The following is a 16,215-nucleotide window of genomic DNA, read 5'->3' as shown; positions in this document are numbered from 1 at the left end:
CGACAGCATGTGACTCCCTCTCTTATCTGCACTTTGGTTCTCTCTTAGTCTCTCTTTAGATCATTTGTACATAGCATACATCTTCTCAGTCAACTTGATCAGACTTTTTCCAAAGGGCTACCACTTTTGACTTTCGTGTCGTAGGTAATCAAACAACAACTCAGGTGAACCAAAACTACTCGAATATTGTGTTATGTATGGCCTGATTTCGAACGTAGAGTTGATAATGTTTGGTTCTTAATTTGAGTGATCAATCATGTAGTTTTACATGTATATGAATCCCGAGCGAAGGATTATCGAAAGTTGATTTTTATTTTGGTCCATCTATTATTATTTATTTATTTTTTTTGATCAAATGGACACAAATCTGGAAGGTACAAACAAGCATTACGCATGTGGCAAAAAATAAAGCCTAAAATCTGTCACTTGGAATGGAAGTTGTGAGAAGGATAAATGGAGAGGCACATCAAAGCTCACGTAGGTGTCGTTTAGTTCTTCGAATCTAAGAATTTCAGAGTGCCTTTTACGAAGAGAGTTCGGCACGAACCACCGTCCGTGGATTCTCATTCTACCCAACTACCATGTTCCCGAGATTCAATTCCCATTCATTATTCTCCTTCTCCATCTCCCTTTGTTTATCTCCATGAAAAGGTACTCTGAATTCCGAATCTGCAATTTAATTTCTCTAATTCGAATCAGTCACGTTTTTTATTCATGCGTCTCCCATCATCCAGGTTGCGAAACGAGATTTAAGGGTGAAATTTTGCGCTATTTGAATCCGAAGCTTACAAGTCCGAATTGATATATTGATTTTGTCGCTATGTCTCTCCGTAGACGGACTTTGCTCAAGGTCATCGTTCTTGGTGACAGTGGGTATGTGCAATCATCTTCTAGGGTTCCTCTGTTGCTTACTTATGTACGCGCTTTCGTTAATTTTGAATTTCGGTTTCTCAATGTTGTTTGGTTTTTGTTTCAGGGTTGGCAAGACGTCGTTGATGAACCAGTATCCTTCTGAAAATTGGTTGTTGATTATGATATTGATCCGCATTTTGAGCGTTTATGTGCGATCTTGGAATTCACGATTCATTTCTCTTAGTTTGCCCCTTTATGTTATCTGAAATATGTATGCCTCTTGCTTCAGTTCATGTTGGAATAATGTGATTAATCTCTTGTTTTGTTGGATTATCGACTTGATGGGAGGGTTGGATAATTTGGATGACATTCTCTTTTCTTTTCTTTTCTAAAATTTGGATTTCATGTCGTTTGACCATTTTTTCATGTTTCCTCGTGTATTTCTAGTATGTTGTGTTTATAGAGATTTTGGCCCATTAGAATCGATGATGAGTAATCATTCCTGTTGAACTGGAATATGGGTCATTAACTAGCTGATCAGATACGTGCACAAGAAGTTCAGTCAGCAATATAAAGCTACAATTGGTGCAGATTTTGTCACCAAGGAACTTCAAATTGATGACAGGCTTGTCACACTTCAAGTGCGTGTTCTACTTAAAATCGTTGGCATCTCGATGCTGTGTAGACTGTCGGTTTTGGAACTATTATGCACTCGTGTTTATGCTAAATCATTGATATTTGTATTGCTAGATATGGGATACAGCCGGACAAGAAAGATTTCAAAGTCTTGGAGTTGCTTTCTATAGAGGGGCTGATTGCTGTGTTCTAGTCTATGATGTTAACGTGATGAAGTCATTTGACACACTCGACAATTGGCACGATGAGTTTCTTAGACAGGTGGATCAATTCAGTTCTTAAGTTTTACTCTGTTACTAGGATCTTGTACAGCTGGTGTGAGGAAGAATTCTTTGATCGTTTTGCATTATTATTATTTTCTATATATGAAATCATTTTCCTACTGATGATTGAATGCCACCAAAGTTTGTCCAGTCTTGTCCAATAGGATTATACCTCTAGGTTTTTTTTCATGTCATTCTTTGGGAAATAGTTGTACAGTAATGATTCCAGACAAGGGGAAGCAGCTTTTTCGTTAGTAGGACGGGTTGCATGTATAGGAACGACTGGTTCAATTAGATTGATCTATTAGTTTAATTTTCTTTTATAATTCTTCATTTTGTTAGATTTATTTATTTTGTTGTTCTGTGATCGTTGTTTAGGTACTTATTTAATTAGCTAGCATATGGCTCCTCTAAAGCTTTGTCTAAAACACCTCTAAAGATCTTTTTGTATTCAAAAAGTACCTTAAGTTGAGGAGCAACTGCCTTCGAGGTCATTTGTGTCTGCCTTGTAGATATTGTTTTGGCTTTTTATTCAGTAGCTTTCTCTATTGCTGGCGTGTGCCCATTTCTTGAACTTCGCAAGGTTATACCCTGCCTCTTTCTCTTTTTTATTTTTCCTTCTCATTGAAGAACTGTTGTTTTATTTGCATTACTCCGCAATTCTTGATTTTGTGTCGCTGAGGTAAGATGTTTTTGAGAATTGTGATCAAAATACCGTTGTAGTGGACAATGATATGTCAGAAAAAAAAAGATTTTGCTCACAAAGAGTATTGAAGGCACATGTGCGTTAGACAAATAAAATAAAGACACTTGTGCACCCGTGCTCTCTTGGTTCTCTGCATGTGTTTAGTATGTGTGCTAGTCTGAGTATGTTTTTTTTTTTGATGATGTCTAAATTAGTATTGATCCTATGTCTTTCAGGCAAATCCACCTGACCCTAGAACGTTCCCATTTATATTGCTTGGAAATAAGATTGACATTGATGGTGGGAATAGTCGAGTGGTAAGGAATAAGGATGTCTGGACCTGGCCAAGTTGAACTTTGCCTTTTCTTTTCATGTTGACCTGATTATTATTTCTGTAGGTTTCTGAGAAGAAAGCTAGGGAATGGTGTGCATCGAAAGAAAATATTCCGTACTTTGAAACATCAGCTAGAGAAGACTACAACGTCGATGCTGCATTTTTGTGCATTGCCAAGACTGCATTAGCCAATGAACATGAGCAGGATATGTAAGTTTCTGAATGTGAATTTTTTCACTAGTGTGTTCTAAGAATAACTTTTTTTTATTGAGATAATTTTTTTATTATGATTTGGGTTACCCAGAAAGATATTCAGTTGTGATGACGTCCTAAGATGTTAAATAGTGAACGTTAACCCTATACGATGATGTTGGATCTGAGTTAGTGTCTATATATGGTGATGAGGTGGGGAGGGGTCATGAGATAGTGTATTGACCTTGGAAAGACAGAGAGGTGATGTTACAGAGTGTGAGATGTCCAACCTTAGATTTGGGTATGACAAGCATGCTTGATGCAGATCATGTATTAGTCTCAGATAGTTTAGTTCATTCAGGAAATGGTCACTAGAGGAATTAAGCACTCTACGAACGTACCATTACCCTTAAAAGAGTTTTGGGTAAGTTGGCATGTCGAGATTAAATTTCACCAACCTTGAAAGGGCTATGGACGTCATGGCTGCAAGGTTTGTGTTGGAGTCTTTAGATACTAAGTTCAATTTATGGACTTCTTGGAGTGTGAAGGGCGTATTATACCATGATGGGGTGATCCAAGTGAAGGATCGCCCAAGAGATGACAGGTTGCTAAGGACTTCAAAGCAAAGGTCCAAGCACAACCGTGTTGAGGATTGTTGGGAGGGAGTCCCACATTGGCTGATTTAGGGAATGATCATGGGTTTTTAATAAGTAAGGAATACATCTCCATTGGTATGAGGCCTTTTGGAGAAGCCCAAAGAAAAGCCATGAGAGTTTATGCTCTAAGTGGACAATATCATACTATTGTGGAGAGTTGTGATTTCTAATATGGTTTCAGAGTCATGCCCTTAACTTAGCCATGTCAATAGAATCCTCAAATGTCGAACAAAAAAGTTGTGAGCCTCGAAGGTGTAATAAAAAAGTTGTGAGCCTCGAAGGTGTAATAAAAAAATTGTGAGCCTTGAAGGTGTAGTCAAAAGTGAAGACTCCAGAGAAGGAGTCGAGCCTCGATTAAAGGGAGGCTGTTCGAGAGTTCCATGGACCTCAGGAGAGGCTTTATAGTGTACTTTGTTCTAGGGGAGGATGGTTGGGAGGGAGTCCCACATTGGCTGATTTAGGGAATGATCATGGGTGTATAAGGAATACATCTCCATTGGTATATGAGGCCTTTTGGGAAAGCCCAAAGCAAAGTCATGAGAGCTTATGCTCAAAGTGGATAATATCATATCATTGTGTTGATTCCCAACCAACAGTAGCGCGTGGTTATCAGAATTATATGACCATGTTTTAAACCATCTTTAGGACTGGGCAAGTGTGCTCTTAAAGTCAAGGTAGACTAGTAAACCTTGGAGTCGAGGGCAACAATGATAGGGTCAAGTTATGGCTAACTCTACCACCGTCTTTGAGGCAAAATGTCGTTATTGAGATAAATACATCTCCACATTCTTTTCAAAAGATCTTTCCAAATAACCTCTTGATGTTATATGCATACATACAAACATATATCTACTCACAATTGCATGCACACACATGGTTGGTATTTAGGTAAAAATTAGAGGGAAAGCACTTGGTTTTTAATGCCCATGATAGATGGTGAACAATCTCCCAAATAGTCTCAAGCTTGTCTTGGTGAAGTAGAGGTGATTAAACATGAAACTCTCAAGTTGAGTTGTTTTGTATGGGGAGATACTGTAGTCTATATGCTAGCTTAGTTGGTTGTTATCCTTAGGATATCTTCCTCTTCTGAGATGCGATCTACATTTTTTTTTTTTCTTTTTCGGTATGTCGATATATTTAAATTTCCAGTTTTATTTTTGGGATGTAACAAATGAACGAGGACATTGTAGCATGTCAAAATCCTATCTTGACCCTGGCTTTAACATAACATATGCCAACAATTGCTATGCTTCTTCAAGTCTATACGGATCATGAAATTGCTAATCCTTTCCAGACTAGAACTGCACCGAGTATATATACAATTTTTTTTCCTTCACCCATCACTTTATCCCCTACATGTTTTTTGATAACTCGATGTTATAGTTTGATGGTTGTCAAATGAATTTAGTCGAAGTGTGCATAAAGTCGTACTCATATAGTAAAGAAATATTGTTCTTCAATATGGTGATTGGCATGTGTAAGAATTAAAGCTAATACAACAGAATTTCATTTGATTGTGTATTTTTACTGCAGAATTTCATTTCTTGTGTTGTTATAGTTGCTATGCAATCTATGTGCGTGTTTTATTATTGGTGTTTTTGTTCTTCATTTGTTACGAGACCGAAAAATACATACTCCTTACCGTTCTTGAACGCAATTGTAGATATTTCCAAGGAATCCCGGAAACGGTCGTGGAGACTGAGCAAAGAGGTGGTTGCGCGTGCTGAATCCAGAAACTGAGGGGACTCGGAACTATCACACTCCCATCCTTTTGGTTCCAATTCTTTTTATACATTTTTGCCTTGGTTTTGTGATTCGTGACTAATCCTTGATTGCACACCCTCTGTTCCATGATCTAACAACAACTGAGACTTGAGATTATCCTTTTCTGTTCTTTTCTTTTCTTTTTTTTTTTGAAGAAATTAGCTTCCTTTCCTTTTTGGTGAGGTAAGAACTTTGTGGGATCTCGTGTGAAGGATCCATTATTTCAAGGATTCTCAGCACCACTGTGTTTTTCAGTTAAGGAACTGAGAGTGGATTCATTGGTTTTTTTTAGTCTGATTTATTGTATGTACCATTAGCTCTTATGAGCAAACCATTAATCCTGTTCATGTCTTAAAAAAAACTCTAAAGTGCTAATTCTAGTGGGGTTTAAAAAATTTGATTACCTAAACTTCACTCACTCAATAGAGTTGATATAACAAAAACAAAATAATAATAATAATAATTTTCTTTTCATCTCACTCAATGGTTGGAAGACTTTGATTCCTACCGAAAAAGAGTCGTAATAACAAACAACTGTTTCAAATAACGAAGAAACTAATAGATTTAGATAGGAAGCAACATAAAATAAACCAAATTTGATACCTGTACTAATTCTTCTTCCGCTTCTGGTAAATCAAAAGATAATCTCTCGCATTCTGCGAAAGGAAGAAATTAGAAAAATAACAAACCCTATAGATAATCATAGTCGGTAATAACATCATTGTTCTCATCGCTATTACAGAACCGTACATGAGATTTTCACCTCATACGACTCAGCTTAGGTATGTTCGTACAATTTTGTGTTAGTTTTATAATTCTTCGCATTTAGGTTAACATAATTACTTTTTAAATGATAGTTTTAATTCTTCTTTTATGTAAAATTAGGTGAACCAATTCCAAAGTAGAATTCTAATTTATAATTATGGGACTCTTTAAGTATAATTAAATTTCATAGCACAGCATAAGCTAGTATTAAGGAGTTGTAGTAGCTTCAGGTTAGGCCAATCAAGTAAGTGGTCATACTATTTTGGTCGAAAAATATGTTTTATGTTTTAGGTTTGATAACACATGCCCAGTGACCTTTGCACGTGTCATGCATGTTGATATGATGTATTATGATGATGTAATATGTTATGATGATATGGTATGTTGTGATGATGTGATGTACTATAATGTTATGACATGTTATGATGATTGATGTAATATGCTATTTCTCGACATGGTTCGCTCAATGCTCAAGAGCAAAAGGATGCCGAAGTAATTTTAGGCAGAAGTCGTGCAATGCGCCATCTACGTACAGAATCGATGTCCACGTTCAAAGTTAGATGATCAAACACCACAAGAGGCTTGGAGCGGAAAAAATTCTATAATCTCTCATCTCAAAGTATTCGTTAGTGTGGCTTATGCTCACATACCGGATCAACAAAGAACGAAGCTCGAAGACAAAAGCGAAAGGTATATCTTTATTGGATATGATGAGAAGACAAAAGAATACAAACTACTTGATCCGATTAGCAGGATGGTGATAGTGATTCGCAATGTGCAAGTAAATGAAGCAAGCGAATGGGACTGGAACAATTCGACAGAAGTGAATATCGAAGTTGGAGAATCATCAATCGCTGCACCAACAAGTGCACCAATAGACTCAAAATTTCCAATGATGAAGATAAACCACAACAACCCGAAATGCGAGATTTGTATGACTCAACAAATGAGGTACACCTTATATGTCTTCTAGCAGATGCTAAAAATACCAACTTTGAAGAGGCGGTGTGTGACACGAAGTGGCAAACTGCCATGGATTCGAGATTAAAGTGATTCATCGCAACAACACATGAGAAGTGATAGAATTACCGGAAGGAAGTCAGCCCATAGATGTGAAGTGAGTATTCAAGAAAAAGATGAATGCTCAAGGCGAGATTGAGTGGTACAAGGCGCGACTTGTTGCAAAGAGATACAAGCAAAAGGTGGGAATCGACTATGACAAAGTGTTTGCTCCCGTCGCTAGAATGGAGACAATCCGATTGCTCATTTCCCAAGCAGCTCAATTCAAATGGCCGATTTTTCAAATGGATGTCAAGTTAGCATTCTTGAATGGTGTGCTTGAAGAAGAAGTATACCTCGAACAACCTCCCGGGTACATGAAAATTGGAGAATAGAAGAAGACACTAAAATTGAAGAAGGCGCTTTACAGGTTGAAACAAGCACCGCGAGCATAGAATACTCATATCGATACATACTTCAAGGAGAACGGGTACAAGAAATGCTCCCACGAACATTCACTTTATACAAAGAAGAGTGGAGGTAATGTGATACTTATCGATCTTTATGTCGATGACCTCATCTTCTCAAGCAACAATGATGAAATGATAGAAGACTTCAAAAGCACAATGACACGAAAATTTGAGATGACAGACTTAGGCTTGTTGAAGTTTTTCCTCGATTTGGAGGTTAAACAAGGAGAAACAGGTATGTTTATAATACAGGAGAAATATGCAAAGGAGATTTTGAAGAAGTACAATATGGAAAATTGCAATCCGATATCAACACCAATGGAACCAGGTGCAAAGCTCTCAAAGTACGATGAAGGAGAACGAGTAGATACAAATAGGTACTGGAGCCTGGTGGGAAGCCTTCTCTATCTTACATGCACAAGGTCAGATCTTTTATTAAGTGTCAGCATAATAAGCTGGTTCAGGGATGAGCCAATTTATTCACATTGGAAGGCGTTGAAGCAAGTCGTACGATACATCCAAGGAACGGTGTTACTTGGGTTATTCTACTCAAAAATAGAAGATTACAAGTTAGTCGGTTACTCTGACAGTGATTGGTGCGGAGACATAGACGATCGGAAAAGTACATCGGGTTATGTATTCTTCATGGGCAACACAGCATTTACTTGGCTTTCAAAAAAACAACCGATCGTGACACTCTCGACATGTGAAGCTGGGCATGTAGCAGCATCTTGGTGTGTGTGTCACACAATATGTCTTATAAATCTATTGAGTAAGATGGAGCTAAAGCAACGAGGTGCAACTATAATACAAGTTGACAACCAATCAGCAATTGAGTTGGCCAAGAACCCAGTGAATCATGAAAGAAGCAAACATATTGACGTTCGATTTCATTTTATCCGAGATCATGTGAAGGACGGAAATGTGGAATTGTTGCATGTGGAAAGTCAAGATCAAGTTGCGGACATCTTTACAAAACCGCTACCGAAAGTACTTTTCGACAAATACAAGAAGATGTTTGGCATGACAGATGGCAGGAGCATTTAATTCTAATTTTTTTTTTTTTTTTTGTTAATTTGAGTAAGTTTTGAAATTGAGTCTTTAAAGGAAAAGGCCAAAAGGAAAATAAAAGGACTATTTTAGGAACCGTGGGTTAGAAAATGATTGCATAGGATAGCAAATTTTAGCCTTTAGAAAACCTATAAATTAGGTTGTTTTCCCATTGTAAAATGGAGCAAGCAGAGTTGTCTACTTTAAGTACAGTATAATAGAAAAAGGGTTTTTTCAGAATTCCTTGTCTCCTTGTCTCTCCCTTCTCGACATCTCCCTCACAGTTTCGTGAGTGTTATTTTTAACAAATTGGTATCAGAGCGAGTCTTATTTTCAAAAAAATATCCACAAGTGTGTGTTACCTGGAGTAACAAAGAGATAAGACTACAGGGTTGTGTCAAAAGAGACATTATGATGGATTTAGAGGGATCTCATGCATATTGTATGTTCATAAGCATAACACTACTTTCCTTAGAGATGATGAGTGCGGACACGCACAGTATGATGATGAGTGTGAATACGCACATTATGATGATGAGTGCAAATGCGTACATTATGATGATGAGTGCTAATGCACACAATATGATGATGAGTGTGAATGCACACAGTATGATGATAAGGGTGTTCATGAGGCGCATGACACTATGGGATTCCGCTAACTTCCAAACATCGCTATAAATTAGCTTAACTAGAGGGTCCAAGGGGTGTGCGAGCGCCCTATGGATTCACACTCGCATGTGTGAGTCGTGTGTTCACTACACATCCAATTTGTCCGAGACTGGAGGCCACCCTTATGATGTTAAAGATAGGTTCCTAAATCATGTTTGCATGTGTTTGCATTTGCCTGGCCCCCTATAGTGGGGCCACTTGCTGAGTAATCGTCGAAATACTCATATTGTGTGCCACATCATTTTTCAGGTAAAGCAAAGGTGCACTTGTATGGAAGATGAATACATCGCGAGCAGAGACTGTGACACGTGCATAGTGTAGTCACATATTTAAATTCCTAGTCTTAAGTTAGAATAGGTTGTTTTGCATTTCATCGTTTTAAATTATTTTGTATTTGATTTTGTTTTCTCTAAACTTCAGTATTTCGTATTTAAACATGTAAGACCATGACTGTGTTTTCTAGAGGAGAGGTTGTTTTAAGCATTTTTCAAAGTTTATGTTATAATTGATGTTCATTTTAAGAGTTATATTTCCACATTAGAGATGAGTATGAGACATTAGTAGCGACTCTAAGTATGTGGAAATTTAGGGTCGTTACAATAACATGTCATGCTTCCAGACATAACAATTTTCATCATGTACATATCATACCATAACATATCGCATCACAATATATCATATCATAAACATCACAATCATATCGTTACATGAACGTACCTTTGTCATATCATTACAGGAGTGTATCCTAATGTTATTGTTCTATCATTCTATCAGAATCCTATCCCTTTCTACCCATAATCTAACCATATTATTTTATCAATCAATCGTGGCAATATCGTTTGTATCAATCTCTCATATCCATTACACTTCGATACGTAACCTAACCTTAACGTTTCGTGAACATACTTTACTTCTATCATTACATTACGTTTAGTGTTTCCTTCTCGTATCCTATCTCAAGCATATCATTGAATACATCCTACCATAAGTATTATCATACAATTCGCATATGATAACATATACATATCATAGCATAAGCATATTGATCCATAAACAATTTGCACATATCAGTATATGACACGTGCAGAACCACATGACACGTGTCAACATCAAATATAATCATGCTGATAGTAAAGTTACTTATCTGATTAACTTAGGCTGATGTTACGAATTTATCCTTAATGAAAATTCGATTCTTTCCATTGAAATCCAAGTCAACTTATGTGAGCCCATGACATCAGTTTCAAATTCGAATTTCTACAAAATTATTTCTCTAATTTACATTGGTTCATGTGTTATACTTCATACGAACGTTAGAGTATTTACATAAATTAAGTCTGAAAATATTTATATATGTTTGTTAGGGTTATCTTCATACAAACCATTTAATACCTTTAACATATTTAGATATCATTCAATAAAATAAACTAATTAATTGTAACCAAATTAATATCATTCAATCAAAGGAAGACTCTTGAACTCTTCACATGACACATACCGTCAACTAAATCTCAATCTTTTTGTCTTTTTTGTTTGATATAGCTAAATGTGCTTGAACTTTTTTTCTTTTTTTTTTTTTTGTTTTATAGAAAGAAAAGAATTATTCGTGGTTGGCATAGTTATTTTAAGAGATGAGTGGTGAGAGATTTAAAGGAGAGAGGTGGGAAAAATAGGTGGAGCTATTAAGAACAATATTAAGTTATGCAATTTTATAAAAAAAACAAATTAAAAAGAATTTTTCTCCATTAGTTATCGTTAAATTATCGAATTTTAATCATATCTAAATAAATGAACATACAAGACTATTTGTTTGATGGTAAATGACAATAAAATTAAAAAAAAACCACTCCTCGATCATCAAACCTCTCAAGACGATAAATCTACGGTATCTAATTTTTTTTTTATCCTCGTATATCATTTGTAAATGTAATTGATATGTTTATCATCTTTTTATCTTATCAATAGACTCAAAATGATAAATCTATCATATTTAATTTTGTTTCTATCAATAATTCATTTCATATTCATTTTTAAAAGTCTATAATGATTACGTAAGAATATCTCAGAAATTGTAATTTATGGATTTAGGGTTGTTGAGGGGTGTACGGTGCAGTACTCCATGAAAGCCGTTGAAGTATACTCGCCACCTCTATTAGATCGTACAGCTTTGATGTGTCTACCAGTTTCCTTCTCCACCATTACTTTGAACTTTTTGAACACCTCGAATGCCTCGGATTTTCCTTTTATAAAATAAACCCAAGTTTTCCATGCGTAATCATTGATAAAGGAAATGAAATACCTCTTTCCGCTGAAGGACTTGGTGGTAATTGGTCCACATATATCTGTATGGATCAACTCAAGAGGTTGTTTAGCCAAAAATTCAACCTTCTTCTGAATTGAGGTTCTCGCATACTTGTCGAGCACACATTCTTCACAAAATTTTCCTTTAAAATCCATGTTTGGTAGCCCATGTACCATATTCTTCTTCGCTAACTCCTTTAGACCGCCATGATGTAGGTGACAAAAACGGAGATGCCACAGTGATGTTTTGTCTTCTACGTCGACTGCATTCTCTTCCACGCTAATTTGTTTTGCTCGACTGTCTCTTCTCCTTATAAATTTCTTCATTTTTGTTGTCTTAACTACCTCGACCATTCCCGCGACTTCCCGACCTCGAACTTGAATATTTTGAGAGTAGAGTACCTTTTCATCTCGCAGAAAAACATCGGTGTTCCCTCTCTTTCTCTCTTGATTTTCTCATTTGTTCATCATTTTCTTCTTTGTAGGTGATTCTGAGAGGCTTGAGGAGTGTGGCGGGAGATTTTCAGCGAATTGTGGGCGTCGGAAAACGTGATTCTGTGACCCCCACGGAATTTTCAGCGAATTTTTCTTAAAAAAAAAACATTATGATTCGTTACAGTTATGATATGATGCGATTGCATGCAAAACGACGAACAAACATGAAATACAACTCCGACGTATGCAAGAAAGATATGATAAATGATATGATAAAGGGTATGTGAAATGATATGAAAAACGATATGATATGTACGGAACACTAGCGGGGTTGTATTAAATGATAATGAAAATAGAAAAATATTGGGACCTCATGCATTATTGTGTGCTCATGCATTGGGGGATACCCTTTACCCTTCATGATAGTATGGACGCGTACGTTACGAGGCAGGAAAACAATCATTATGGTTATCATAATATTATGATGACCAAGTAGAAAAACGTTCATTATGTTTATCATAATGTTGCGACGGTCAGGCAGGAAAACAAACATTATGTTTAACCTAATGCTGCCATGATGGTTACTAATTCTTACGAGTGACCAGCCTAAATAGCTCCCAGAGTGGCCCAGTAGTGTGCGAACTGACTAGTCAGTCCATACTCGCAAGCATCAACTGTGTGTGAAGTATATGGTACGTATCCAAGTTACCGACTAGGATAGTACTGTAGGAAAATAGACTAAAAGGATAAGTACTCTCATTGCATTTGCATGTTCTTGCATTTAAACCCCCCATAGTGGGGTCACTTACTGAGTATTTATTTAAATACTCAAGTCACGTGGAACTTATGTTTCAGGTTAAGGAAAGGCATTCTAGTACGGCTGACAACGACGTCGCAACTCGAGACCATGACACATGCATAGGGTAGTTGTATTTATTTTCTTAGACTTTGGCTAGCTAGAACATGATGTTTTTAATTTAAATGTTTATTTAGTATTTTGTTGTCTCGTCTTTTAAAGGTGGTTTTAAAACGTGTAAGTCCATGGCTGCATTCAATGTTCATGATATGTATATAGTGACGACCTTAAATTAACTAGAAAAATTTTGGTTGTTACAGTTTTAATAGACAACATTTATTTATCATGCATTTTCTAAGCATTCTGTAACGACCCGAAATTTTTTACTTAATTTAAGGTTGCTGTTGTATACATATGATAAACATTGAATGTGAAAATATTTCATTTAAACTTTCATTTTATTTTGTCTTTTGTTGTGTCATTTTTTAAAGTATTTTCAAAACATGCAAGTTCTTGGTTGTGTTTCAAGCGTAAGGTTATGATCTTTGACTTTCGAAGCAACTTTGGTTTCACTCTGCTATGCATGTTTGTATTTGAAGCTAAAAAAATGATCACCCCTCTAAATCATGTATAAGTCAAGCTTATCCTTCTCACGATTCCGAGGCTTCTATGGATGTTTTCTCACACTGTTTTCTTTCTCTGCCACCTACTTCGAAAAATTTGGAGCGTTTTTTATTTTTAATCATATTTGTCCACTAAAGCTAACTCAGAACTATACTTGTTCGTTTATTCGTCTCAAGCAAGTGTATCAACTCACTATTTTCCAATCATTTTAATGAAAAAGATATAAACTAATAAATTATTTTCATATTAAACACAATAACAATGAAAAAAAAAAAATAACACATCTAAGAGCATCTCAAATCTACACAATAATGACTTTTGTTCAGCAACTTCTCAAGCATTCTTCATGATAAACATGCAAGCAAGGTATTTCCAATAATAATATTTCAGTTCCTTCCTCTTTTATAATCTTTTCCATGTAAATTACACAACTTTCATCCCTTCCTATCTTCTCAATAGTTACTTTACTTGACATCTGGATAGCGATTTGGCTCGTAGGAACCATCAAGTCTTCACTTATGAACGATCTCACATGACAGGTTGCAACATTCCATAATTTCAATGTAACTGTTAGATGAAAAACGTTTCCAAGCCTACCTAAATCTGCAGTTTCTTTGATTCTTCTTCAGTGGTTTATTATCTGTCTGTGATAACCTTAGCATCAAGAATGGGGTTATTGTATCTTTTGAACTTGGACGATGAGAACTGTAGAAAGGTTGCATCGTTGTCGTCGTCAAAGTTTTTGGGAGGAAATTGACGAGTTAGGAAGAAAAACTTTCGGGATTCTTGTTGCCTCGACAATAATAAACTACCATTTTCTTCTATGAGGAAGTGATTGCAAATGACATGGACCATTAACGTGAGTTTGATGGGTTCAACATACGATGAAGTTGAGTGAAGTTGTTGAAGTTTGGAACACGACGCTTCAATTTCTAGTGACATACTATTGATGGTGCTTCGATTTAAAGATATTCAATATTAAAAAAAGTGATTAAAAAAACTATTTCACATTATAAAGAAAGTCAAAGTAGAGATAATATATATATATATATATATACAAAAGAATATAAGATTTCCTTAAACAATTCGAAACCAAAATTGGAATTCAAATTTAAAATGATATAATGCATCTTTATCTTTAACTATTAAATAAATAATTTTTTTTTTTGAAAGATTTAAAGTCCTAAAATAATGATATAAGGCTATCAACATTTTATTTTAACATTAAATAAATAAATAAATAAAGGGAGTCCTAAATAAGGATTAAATAAGAAAAAGAGAAATATTATATAATTTATTTTTAATGTAGAATTTGTTTTTTTTTTCCCTCATGAGATAATAAATAGTGTTAAATAATTGTTTATTTTAAATAAGAAATTAACATTGTTCAAGTCCATTAAATCACTATATATATAATTAATTATAATGTATAATATATAAAATAAATTAAATTTATAAGAACCTTTTTCTATACACTATATTTTAAAATTTAAAATTCAAATTTAAATACATTGAAAATATAAAAATATAAATTTTTTTGCGATTAAGTTCATGGATTCTCTTCTTTAAAATCTTTTAATTTTGTTTATCTTTTATATATATATATACACACACGTATATACATATATATAGTATCGATATATATACGTATATCTACATATATATGTATTATGTATATATATAGACACATAAATATACATATATATATTTGGTTAACAAGGTTAATGAGTTTAGCTAGTTAATCTCGGATCTTTGAAGCCCATGATCTGTAGGTCCATTAGGTCCCTCTGCTAGCTCATATCGGACTAAACCATAGAACAGTGTGACGAGTGAGTTCGAAGTGATCGAATTCAAATCCGAATATGTGCTACATATATACGATATATTTAACAGCATTTTTTTTTAATTATGAATTAAACAAAAAGAGAGAATCGAAATTAAATTAGGGAATATGTGCTACATATATATGATATATTTAACCGCATTTTTTTTAATTATGAATTAAACAAAAAGAGAGAATCGAAGATATTTAAATAAGATTTAAATATTTTAATTTGCATGAACATGCAAACATAACTTTATAAATATTGTTTATAAACATTTGAGTGAAATTTTGAGTGTCAAAATTTGGTGATCTCAAATTTGCATGAACATGCAAACATAACTTTATAAATATTGTGATCAAGGTACATGGAAGGTCTCCCTTGGAAAAACCTTGAGAAAAACTCTCACACTCTCTTCATATATACTAAATTCCTCCCAAGTTTAGTCACTCACCGGATTCCACAATTCTGTTCTAAGGCCGGAGAATAGTGGAGAAGGCGCTAGTGGTGGTTCGAAACCAGTTCGTGAGGAAAAAAGAATTTGAACTACAAAAGATTAGTACTCAAACACCTTGAGTTTTAATACTTATGAACATGATAATTATTTACTATAAGATGTTCTAAGAGTACCTAAGATTCAAATTGCTTCCGCATGTGTTATATTAACTCCATTAATTGGTATCAAAGCAAGTTTTAGGCACTTTATTTGCATTAATTTGAGCATGGTGGGTACTATTTCATGAATGAAATTTTGTGGTTGCTAAAGTGGATATTTTTGGTTTTGGGATTTTTTTATTTTTATTTTTATTTTTTATGCTTCCATTGGATACAATTATTGTAACAAGCCTAATGTGTATGGGCTTTAATGAGTGAAGAAAGGTCTGTAATTTTTATGGAGTCA

At 34.9% G+C, this 16,215-nt stretch overlaps 1 protein-coding gene across 1 annotated transcript; it reads left to right on the top strand.

Annotated features, from left to right (window-relative positions):
* Positions 1-389: 389 nt before the first annotated feature.
* On the top strand, positions 390-5,677 carry LOC111473540 (ras-related protein Rab7-like). The gene is made up of 8 exons (XM_023119021.1): positions 390-651; positions 735-873; positions 977-1,003; positions 1,394-1,493; positions 1,603-1,749; positions 2,673-2,753; positions 2,835-2,980; positions 5,282-5,677. Exons 2-8 carry the CDS (start codon positions 821-823, stop codon positions 5,343-5,345), a joined length of 618 nt encoding a protein of 205 aa, XP_022974789.1. The 5' UTR covers positions 390-651; positions 735-820; the 3' UTR covers positions 5,346-5,677.
* Positions 5,678-16,215: the final 10,538 nt, after the last annotated feature.

Source organism: Cucurbita maxima, unplaced genomic scaffold (assembly GCF_002738345.1).
Source record: "Cucurbita maxima cultivar Rimu unplaced genomic scaffold, Cmax_1.0 Cma_Scf00130, whole genome shotgun sequence".
Taxonomy (NCBI): Eukaryota; Viridiplantae; Streptophyta; class Magnoliopsida; order Cucurbitales; family Cucurbitaceae; genus Cucurbita; species Cucurbita maxima.
The sequence above is the reverse complement of the archived record's forward strand: the minus strand, read 5'-3'. Positions and strand labels throughout refer to the sequence as shown.